At 39.7% G+C, this 11,977-nt stretch overlaps 1 protein-coding gene across 2 annotated transcripts in view; it reads right to left on the bottom strand.

Moving 5' to 3' along the window:
* Positions 1-1,384: 1,384 nt before the first annotated feature.
* Positions 1,385-11,977, bottom strand: part of LOC135075248 (lissencephaly-1 homolog) — a 52,487-nt gene continuing 41,894 nt past the window's right edge. Inside the window, exons 8-10 of one of the 2 annotated variants that reach the window (XM_063969626.1) lie at positions 10,584-10,739; positions 9,749-9,944; positions 1,385-3,370 (exon numbers count right to left, since the gene is read on the bottom strand). In XM_063969626.1, the coding sequence (XP_063825696.1) occupies positions 3,297-3,370; positions 9,749-9,944; positions 10,584-10,739 (426 nt within the window). In that variant the 3' untranslated portion in view covers positions 1,385-3,296. Of the gene's footprint in view, positions 3,371-9,191; positions 9,945-10,583; positions 10,740-11,977 lie in introns of those variants that run through there. The other variant, XM_063969625.1, reaches the window with a different exon arrangement.

Raw genomic sequence — 11,977 nt, 5'->3', positions numbered from 1 at the left:
CATTTTCGCCATTTTCTCTGCTACCCGGCCTTAATGTGCTGTGAAACTGTTTGTTTTTTGTTGTGCGACATAAATGAAACAGATATTGTTACATTTCATATTTTAGCTAATTAGCAATCCTTCATCATAATTCATACTTCATTAAAAGTAGCACATTATATGAAAGAGCTACATTAAAACACTGCGAATAAAAATCATTGCCCGTGAAATTTCGCATGTGAAATCATATGAAAAAGAATCATCATTTCATAGAATGAAAATGAATGAAAAATAGCAATCATTTCCATGCCTACTCTTTATGTCCATTTTTAAATAATACTTCGATCATAGAATTATAATCATACAACAACGCACGCCAGCGTCCTGACGAGCGCGCGCGTGACACTCGACTGATATAATACCCGCCGGCGGGGCGCTTCGCTGTAGGTAATTATCGGATGTATCGCGCGGAGTGAGCCAGGCCTGACAGAACACATTTTAGGCTGGGTTGTTGTTAACTTTGACAAACATCAAAAATCTGTCAAACTATACAAAAAACGCCGATATCGTTATTATTTATGTTACTACGGTCAAAGTAAGGTGGTGCAACTCAGCCTTATGCTTCAACCACACCAACGCGTGCAGATCGCCATCAGTGCGATCATAGGGTAATGACAGGTCGCGTGAACTGTCATGGGTCACGCAACCTGTCATTGGCCTTTGATCGCGCCGGCGACGGCGATCTGCACGAGTTGTGTGGTTGAAGTTTGAATGTGTTCAAATATTACATCAGGTAAGTTAGTGTTCGCCTCAACATTTATTGCGCGACCTATAACTGATTGCACGCGGACAAACGCGTTAGTTATAGGTCTAGCGCTTAACTTCAGTCAGTGCCCGAGGTGTGTGAGCGTCACGGGAGGGGTGACATTGACATATTATGACGTGACAGGGCATATAGATGACCCACGCTGAACTGTCCCACCAAACTCAATGACAGAGGGGCGCTACCATCGTTCAACTATATGGTTTCCAACATGGCAAAAATCAGAACCAGCGATCCTGTATTGACGGTGGCGCCCCACTGTCAATGTCATGGATAGGACAGTTCAGTATTTTGGAACTATACAAAGACTGAGTTAAGCGCTAGACCTATAACTAACGCGTGCAATCAGTTATAGGTCGCGCAACGAATGTTGAGGCGACCTATAGGTCGAAGCTTTACTACTGGCAACACCAAGTCGGGGTCCCTATCGCATCGAACAACGTCATAGAAAGAAATCAAACGAAACCTAACTAGAGTTTATTGTCTGCAGTTTCTTCAAATTAATCATAACGGGATTCTGGATTGTAGACGATGGTTCCTAATGAAAGAAAAATGAAGGCGGCAAATTGTAAAATAAATAAGAATATTTAATTGATTTATTTACAGAAACATTAAACCAAATTATGGTAGTTAATAATCTATATAATTTTGACAAAATAAACGGATTACATGAGCCAACAAAATTATCTATTGATTTTCTTATAATGACTTGTTATCATATAAGTGACGTAATAACTATATTTTTATTTTATCAAGAGAATTTTGTATTTTAATGGTTATAGATATTTTAAAAACCCTTATTATTGTAAGCATAACATATTATTGAGTGGCTTTACCTACATTACTCGTTAATTGTAATACAAATGTTCTTACTTACGTAATCATACAATATAAATTGCAAGCTTTATGTTCTATGCGTTTGTCGAACGTCAAAGAGATTAAACTATAGAGATGTTAGAGAAAAAGCTTTTTCTGTGTCTCACAAGGAACACCAGAAAATCACGCTACAAACAATATTGCACTATATCCGTGACTACTTCCAGAGTTGGTGTTCCAAGGTGGCAGAAAGAGGTAGCCACTACGCTCTATTCGGACATCTTTCTACTATAATCTCTTTGATAATCGTGTATTTACGAATTTACATTGATTAAGCGAATGTAACGGGATGATATTATCTTATAATTGAGTGCCATGCCGCGTAAATATAACGAGTCTCATCCATTCAGCAGTCGTTTTATAATAAAAATAAGCAGTGCTAATACCCATTTATTAATATTTACTAGACATGACATGCGAGAAGCGTTAGCTCGATAGCTGTTATACGCAATGTACACGGTAATGTAACTCTAACACGGCAAAGCTTCTAAAGTTTGACCACCCTACACCTACCACTAAGTTCTAGTACAATACCAGGGCAACCTAAATCTTCAAAATACCATAATAAATAATAACTACTGGACATAATAGGCTTCATTTATTAGTATTACTTCAAATCTAGCTACCTCAAACAAGATAGAAAATTAAAATATTAATATTGTATATCACACACTTTAATTTAGGTGAATTCTCATTCGACGAATGCAACTTATTAGAATCATCATGTGATTACGTAAAATGTAGTTTGCATAATAATCACTAATCTAGCAATTCAATGCTCTACGCTCCGTAAACGATCTAATCTGATAATGAATACAAGATGAAATAAATAATAATTAAAAACTTTTAAAATACAACACTCTAACTTATAGTTAAAGTTTTGAAACTCCAAAACTTAAAATAAGTCTATGAATGAAAGTGACGTTATGATATCCGTAAGCGCTGCGCGAGCCGATCCGCGCTGTTGGCGAGCAACCCGCGCGATGGCCGCGGAAATGTTGTCATGAATAACCATCAGTATCAAATTGAATAAAACTAAATTATCAATTAAACAAATCATGGTACAAATATTCCTCGATCGAACACGTATGAAAACATTTACTATTTATACTAAATAAAATTACATCTAAACGCGCTTATGAATAAACAATAACTACAAAATAAAACAAGAGTGAAAAATTAAATTATAACACAGCATTGACGCCTCACTTCTTCGTTCCGATCGGGTACATGACGAATGCTACATCACAATATTTCTTTACAGAAATTAGATTTCAAAACTCTTACTATAATTATAACAATATACAAACAAATCATATTCTTAGAGCCATTTTATTATAATGGAATGTGACAATCTAAATCGTAGTATCTCAAGTAGTTGCGTGTTGTAGAAGGATCAGATTTTTCGGACATTTTAAAAAGACATAGCATCGTCAAGTGTACGAAAGTAAACCACAATGAGTAGAAGGAGGAATTATTATTATTATAAATAATTGTATTCCTGTCTCCAATCTAACTTTAAATGATTAAGTCTGCAGCTCATTGTAGCTATCAATGTGAAAAAATAATGATAAAAGATATCATCGGTGAGTTTTAAGTTACTAAAATGGCAACGCTTTTAGCGACACTCCCAAACTTTAACGGTTTGATCAACGCTGCCTGATATCACGTATGGCAAGCTCCTGTGGAAATCTGAAACAAAACATCAAAACGTCAGTTTATTTATTTATTTAAAGACTTTATTGCACACACAACAATGTTCAGTTCATTCATGGTTATCAGTATCAAATAACCCTACTTCTCCAGCTCCAACTCTGTCAACTTTTATTCTACTCTATCTAAGCTGCGGATCGTCTGTCACACTCGCTCATAGTCCAGCGACAAACTGTCATTTGACTTGACAAATAAACGTGCGTTTCTTCAGAGATAAATTAGTCGATCACTCGCCAGTGGTGGGGAATGTCTGCATCATTCCGCGACGTGTACTGACGGAGGCCGGTGGTATAGTTCCAAAATACTGAACTGTCCTATCAATGACATTGACAGCGGGGCGCCACCGTCAATACCGGATCGCTGGTTCCGATTTTTGCCATGTTGGAAACCATATAGTTGAACGATGGTAGCGCCCCCCTGTCATTGAGTTTGGTGGGACAGTTCAGCGTGGGTCATCTATAAAGTGATGAGAATGCGTAGAGCGTCTAAAGGCAACACCGGTATTGCCAACACTGGCCCATTAAGAAACCTTACTCAGTAACACTAAGTATATTTTGCCGCTCTTGTTGAATGGATAGCAATCTTACAATATATTACCAAAATTGTACTGGAATTAGATCAAAACTGCACACGGTCTATATGAATGTTCTCTCTGCGGCATATGACATTTTGGTTTTGACGGAGACATGGCTTATACCAGAAATATCTAACAGCGAATTCTTAGATAATCGCTACATTGTATTTAGATGTGATCGCGACCGACTAGCGACTAATAAAAGTGACGGAGGGGGTGTACTTGTTGCGGTGAGAAGGGACCTTAAACCGGTCAATTCACCTATAAATCACTGCTCCTCAGCTATTGAACATATTATTGTATCTATACCCGCCTTTGACCCAGGCAAGAGACACATTTTTAGTGCTGTTTACATCCCACCGCAAACCCCCATAGACATATATTTAGACCATTTCACTTTATTACAAGACCTCGTGAACGACCTTAGTACCGAGTCATTTTTCATGATTGGCGACTATAATCTACCCCACATTGACTGGTCTAATTTCCAACTCGCTGCCCCTATTAGTGCTCCTACTTCTATTACTTATAATCTTTATAAATTCTTAAATACATTGAATGCTAAACAGTTCAATTCTATTAAAGAAAGGAGGGTAAATATTATTTACCGTTAAAATAGATATTGTTGCAATAAATCCCGTGAAGTGATAATTTTACAGTTCAATTCGTTGAAAAACGCCAATGACCGTATTCTTGACCTTCTCATATCCAATACCGAGACTAGTCTGAGTCCTTGTTCTCCTATAGTACCCGCGAATCAACATCACCCTCCATTCTGCGCACTTACTTTTATTAAAAACTAAACATATGCCTAGGAATCACTTCTCCAAACCTAACTTCCACAAAGGTAATTACGATAATATTAACATTAATATCAACGAAGTAAACTGGGAGTTATTGTTATCGGATCTCACTGCTGAAGAGTCAGTTAATGTATTCTATGAGAGGATCCACGAAATCATTAAGAATCACATACCCTTGACAAACGTAAAGTCCTCCCGTTTTCCTATATGGTTCTCCCCAGCTCTGAGACATATACAGGGTGTCCCGTAATGTAACGTCAAGCCGGAACTGGGTGTTGAGGCAAGTTGTGCTGGTTATCAGAAAAATATAAAAAAAAATCTATGTGGCATATTTTAAAAATAATAGGCATTTAAAAAAAATCAAAAAATTCTACTCCAGGTGACGGTCCTTTTACTCGTGTTGCCACAAATCTTCACTTTTTCCAATTTTTTTTTTTTGTTATGTAACCCTGAATAATGCTTCTCTAAATTGTTATCAAAATTACAAAACCAGCTGCTCCAACTTGGATGAAAAAAATACATTATTCCCAAAAAAAATATCAAAATAAAAATTTTGCCTAGTTAAACTGACTGTACTGAAAAAAAATTGTACTACGCGAGTGTGGCAAGTGACGTCATAATTTGGCGCATTTAGTAAGGATTCCAAAATGGTATAACACTTTGTAAAATCTTGCTGTAATTGTCGACAATTTTTGTTTATTGGAAATAATCCCGTTTTTAACTTTATCTACCTTGGTTAAAAATATTATTCTAATGTGCCCAAAATTCAAGTTTCTGGCTTAAGTGAGGTGGAGAAGCCATTTTAAAAGGTATGAGCGGGACGGAGAGGGCCATCTTACCAAGCAGGGATGTTATGGATATCCGTAACCGTAACCGAAACTATCGGATATCCGAAATAAAAAAATGTCCATAACCGTAACCGAAACTGATTCAAAAGTTACGGATAGTTTCGGATAAAGGCCAAACTGCAAAACTCTATGAAATCTGCAGTATACACGCCGCAGCTGCAATGCCGCGCTGCCGATTTCATAGTTTTGCAGTTTGCGGTTGCAGTTTGCGGTCTGCGGCCCGTCTTGGAATTGTACCTTAAATCTTAATATTTGTTACCAACTTGTCTGGCATTCGCTGGCACCATCTAATATGCTAGCCTGTTTTACCTTTATCATACATGGTGTCGTCTTAGTTGGTACATAAAGTAGCTATGTGGGTCACGCTCACGCAGCATCTTGCTATTTGTATTATCCTACATTTTTGAAATTCTAATAATTCCGTAACCGAAATTATCCGAGACTTTCAGATAATCTGAAATGATTTCATATCCGTGACCGTAACCGAAACCGGTATAATATTATTCTAATATCCGTAACCGTATCCATAACCGAAACTTCATATCCTTATTATCCCTGTTACCAAGTACAAGTGCAGGCAGAGCAGGTAGTAAAGGCGCGCGCGCACGGGTGACTTTTGTCACAGTATGTCAACTACTAATTACTGTCATGGTGACAAAATTTTCTGTGACTGACTGTACGGTCGTCAGTCACAGAAACTTGAATTTTGGGCACATTAGAATAATAATTTTTAACCAAGGTAGATAAAGTTAAAAACGGGACTATTTCCAAAAAAACAAAAATTGTCGACAATTACAGCAAAAATTTACCAAGTGTTATACCATTTTGGAATCCTTACTAAATGCGCCAAATTATGACGTCACTTGCCACACTCGCGTAGTACATTTTTTTTTCAGTACAGTCAGTTTAAACAAGGCAAAAATTTTATTTTGAAATTTTTTTTGGGAATAATGTATTTTTTTCATCCAAGCTGGACCAGCTGGTTTTGTAATTTTGATAACAATTTAGAGAAGCATTATTCAGGGTTACATAACAAAAAAAAAATTTGGAAAAAGTGAAGATTTGTGGCAACACGAGCAAAAGGACCGTCACCTGGAGTAGAATTTTTTGATTTTTTTTAAATGCCTATTATTTTTAAAATATGCCACATAGATTTTTTTTTATATTTTTCTGATAACCAGCACAACTTGCCTCAACACCCAGTTCCGGCTTGACGTTACATTACGGGACACCCTGTATATAGCAATAAGGAGCGAGCTTGGCGGAAATGGAAAATGTACGGGAACCTCTCAGACTACGAGTCCTTTTCCATATACAGATCAAGATTTAAGGCTCAATGTTCAATTTGCTACGGTAAGTACATTGATAGAGTTGAAACTAGCATAGCTCTTAATACAAAGTTCTTCTGGTCTTACATAAAGAACCGTAAAAATACCACGTGCTACCCTTCTACAATGTTCTACAAGACCAATAGCTCAAGTGACCTTGGAGAGATCTGTAATATGTTTTCAAGCTTCTTTAGTTCCGTCTACGAACCTTCGACACTCGGTCATTTTGATTTTACACAATTTTCGGATAACAGCGATAACGACCTTCTTATTTCCAATATTAGTTTTTCTCTGGATCATATTAAAAGAGTACTATATTCACTCGATATTACCAAAGGTAAAGGTCCGGACGGAATACCTCCATTATTCCTGAAACTCACATACAAAACGATCAGTGCCCCTCTGCACATCATATTCAAAAAATGTTTGCAGGAGGGACATTTCCCGAGTGTATGGAAAAGCGCTTTCGTCACTCCTATTCCAAAGTCTGGCGACGCACGTAACGTGGAAAATTACCGGCCTATCTCTGTCCTGTCTGCCTTGTCGAAGGTCTTCGAACGACTCGTTCACAATGAAGTATACCCATCGCTACATCACATTTTAATACCGGAACAGCATGGATTTGTTAAACGCCGCTCCACCGCCTCCAATTTGACACTATTCACAAATAATCTGTTTACTAGTATGGATAGAAGGATACAAGTCGATGCAGTATACACGGATTTCCAAAAGGCCTTCGATAAGGTAGACCACAAATTGTCTACCTTATCGAAGTAACTGCATAAGCTTTACAAAGAAGAAAAACCCTTACATCTTTGATTACAAGTTAAACAATAATACTCTGAAGAGAGTATCAGTTGTTCGTGACCTTGGTGTTTTCTTGGATTCAAAACTTCACATGGACATCCACATCAATGATATAATCAACAAAGCGTTCAAGATGTATGGTTTCGTTTCCAGGTCTGCAGTTAATTTTAAAAAACCCAACACATTATTGCATTTGTACCGTTCGCTTGTAAGATCCCAGCTCGAATATGCTGTGCCGGTTTGGAACCCATTCTACAAGAAGTACTCCAACTCCATTGAAAAAGTCCAGCGTAAATTCTTACGCAAAGTTAACTTCATGTGTTCCCGCTCTCGGGTCCCTTACGAAATGCTGCTAACCAAATTTAAGTTCTTGAGCCTTGATTCTAGACGATTGCTCCTATCAGCCATGTTTTTATACAATCTAATAAATAATGAAATCGATTGCATAGACCTCTGTAACCTGATCCACTTTAGCGTCCCCAGGCGTGCTGCGCTCAGAAGCACACGCAGAGACGAGAGAACCTTTTATGTAGACTTGTGTAAAACCAATGCGGGTTTACGAGCCCCACTCAATAGACTGTTGTCCATTTACAACCAGAACTTTAATAGCATCGATTTTTCCCAGAGTTCCTCAAGATTTAAAAAGCATATTTTAGACACTCTGCAAAGTGACCAAATTAAAATTAAGATAAGTTAAGATAAAAGATAAATTAAATGAAAAAAAAAAAAAAAAACAGAACAAAATTAATAATTAAAAGTCTGAACATAATATTAATTACTTCTTGGTGTTGAGCTACACCGCGTTTATAAGGTGTACCTTAATTGTAATTGCCTCGCTCTATATTACATGGTTTCATTATCAATATGTGGATTACGTAGTGGGATGTGTTACCACATAAATAATACATAAGTCTAGTAGATAAGTTAATTTTTGTAACACATTTGTTTGTAATTCCTAAAATAAATAAATAAATAAATAAATAAATGTTCACGTCCACAACCCTAGAGTTGGTAGACAGACACCGAATGACTATTGTCATCGAGCGTAAGCCCTCGAGTTGGTAGATCGACTATTTTCATCGTCGTCACCTATTGACCCAAGCTCACGTCCTAACGCCCGTATTCACAAACGATGCGTGCTTAAGTGAATCAGCAAATCGAACGCACAGTGTTGAATAGAGCTCTGTGATTGGTTCGTGTGTCACCCTGTGCGTCCACGCGCACTGGGAGACCTCATAGTAATGTTTAGTGAATACGGGCGTTAATCCTCCAGTTGGTAGACCCATACCATTGGGCTCTTGTCATCGAAGCAGTTACTAACCGAGGCTGGTGGCGAAGTGCTGGTGCGCGTAGAGCGTCTTGAGGCAGCGCGTGTGCGCCACGTCCCACACGCGCAGCGTCTTGTCGTCGGAGGCGGTGAGCAGGTAGCGGCCGCCCCACCTATCCCTCTAGTGGGTAGACCGACAGTGTTGGGCTATTGTCGTACTAACCGAGGCTGGTGGCGAAGTGCTGGTGCGCGTAGAGCGTCTTGAGGCAGCGCGTGTGCGCCACGTCCCACACGCGCAGCGTCTTGTCGTCGGAGGCGGTGAGCAGGTAGCGGCCGCCCCACCTATCCCTCTAGTGGGTAGACCGACAGTGTTGGGCTATTGTCGTACTAACCGAGGCTGGTGGCGAAGTGCTGGTGCGCGTAGAGCGTCTTGAGGCAGCGCGTGTGCGCCACGTCCCACACGCGCAGCGTCTTGTCGTCGGAGGCGGTGAGCAGGTAGCGGCCGCCCCACCTATCCCTCTAGTGGGTAGACCGACAGTGTTGGGCTATTGTCGTACTAACCGAGGCTGGTGGCGAAGTGCTGGTGCGCGTAGAGCGTCTTGAGGCAGCGCGTGTGCGCCACGTCCCACACGCGCAGCGTCTTGTCGTCGGAGGCGGTGAGCAGGTAGCGGCCGCCCCACCTATCCCTCTAGTGGGTAGACCGACAGTGTTGGGCTATTGTCGTACTAACCGAGGCTGGTGGCGAAGTGCTGGTGCGCGTAGAGCGTCTTGAGGCAGCGCGTGTGCGCCACGTCCCACACGCGCAGCGTCTTGTCGTCGGAGGCGGTGAGCAGGTAGCGGCCGCCCGGGTGCCACGCCGCGCCGCGCACCCAGTTGTCGTGCCCCACCAGCGTCGCCAGGCACTGGCCTGTGCTCACGTCCCAGATCTGCAAATGGACATGATTGTTCATCATCATCATCAGGTCATCTAGTATCCACTGCATGAAAACTAACTTACAAGAGACACACGGTTTTTTTTCCGTCAGGAATTGCATACCCACTGGCCCCGGAGAAGAAACCAGTGGGTTTTGTGAGGCTCTCCCTGCCAGATGGGCAGGGCCTACCCACTAAAAGCTGACGGTGTCCTTCCAAAGTCTTTGGGACGGAACTGCGAGTTATTATCCGAGCTGGACGGCCTAGACATTCTTTTACGGCTCCACCCCAGAGGCAAAAGGATTTACCTTCCCACGCTGGTCAGACTGATGAGGAGGGCATTTGCATAACTCTCATTTCATTGCGTTTATGACATAAGGATGAACACTATAATGTGGTCGCGATCCTCATCTGTGAGGGACCGAGGAAGAAGATGACACTCATGATATGAGTCTATAGGTGTGTGAACACACGGCTATTATAAGTTCTGTACGATTATAACTTAGAGCATTGGGACTCAAACGCAAAATTCTATTACAAATGTTGTACGTTGTCCCGTTGCTCTACAACGTACGGGTACAGTTGTCTGAGAAAAATTGCACCTTACAACTAGATAAGACGTTACCGTATTTAGTTACAAGTAGAGTACTCACCTTGACAGACTTATCGCGCGAGCCGCTAGCGAGGAAAGGCCCGGCGTGGTTGGCGCGCCGGTTGTCCCCGCCGGCCGCCTCGTTGATGGCCGCCGCCGCCGCCTCCGGGGCCCACGCCACACACTCCACCACGTGCTCGTGTTCTCGTAATTCCATCTAAGGGAAAGGGAAATTATGATAACAACACATTTCGATGGCTCCTACGTATAAAGGCGAAACTGCCGCTTACGCCTTTTTCCAATTATTTAAGCAATGATTTCATTTTGCTCTAATCTATAACGTCAGTAAGAAAAAAAATTTTTTTTTCCATTAGATACAAAATAAAATTTTAGGCAAATAGGCGTATGTGCAAAACTACGCCACGTATAAAGCCCAATCATACGATTCGTCAATCTATACGAGTAGTTGCTTACATAAATATATATTTTTTATAATCCAAATTTTAATTAAAGCCATGAAAATATTTAGCAAATTGTTTTATTTATAAATTATGACACATTATATAGTTATTTAATTTTTAGCGTTAAGAGTCGCATCTCAAACTAATTTAAAAATTATAAATAACTTGAAAAAATCGAACTGCCTAAGGCATCGTGGGTTCAATTCCCGCCTTAGGCAGTTCGATTTTTTCAAGTTATTTATAATTTTTAAAAATATGACACATTATGTTAAAAGACCTAACTAAATCTCGAGCACAGTATATGGGCGTATTTGCGTTAAAACGTAATAACGATACATTAAACAACTTTTTCTAACTGATTTATTATTGATATAGCACATGATAACAATTAAAATAATTACATGCATAAATAAAGAGAGTAATCGCTTAAAATATTATATTTATGTTGTCATTTAAGTCTCTTTACGTTGAACAATATACATGAAATTATAGAAATGTGACGACGTAAAAGGGCAATGCGTAAAATCTCAAAATATATAAGAAAAATATAAAAATTGATAACAGCAGTAGCAAAAGCATTACATGTTAAGGCTAAATGTGAAATTTCATTAAATTCGTTTTAGTAGGTCAGAAGATATGACCCAAAATATGGTTCTGGCCACTAAAATGGCTCTCCTGTAAAATTTACTTTTTTCACTTACGCCAGTATACGTAGGAGCCATCGATTTATAAAAGACGATGGAAAAAATTCGGCTCGAAGGACCGTGAAAAAAGTCCGGCTCGAAGGACCATGAAAGAAGTCCAGCTCGAAAGAACATATTATGTTTAGTCATTATTCTAATTCGAAACTTACAGATTATAAATTAAAAACTATGAACTGTCACTGGATAACAATATCGCAAGAGACTTGTACAAAATATGGACTCGACAAATACGGTTTTCAGGAATGAGTGCTGACCGTATATTGTGGCGGCCACACCCTATGCGCCGTCTA

The sequence above is a fragment of the Ostrinia nubilalis genome, chromosome 10, assembly GCF_963855985.1.
Source record: "Ostrinia nubilalis chromosome 10, ilOstNubi1.1, whole genome shotgun sequence".
Lineage (NCBI taxonomy): Eukaryota > Metazoa > Arthropoda > Insecta > Lepidoptera > Crambidae > Ostrinia > Ostrinia nubilalis.
This window is presented reverse-complemented; position numbering and strand designations above follow the sequence as displayed.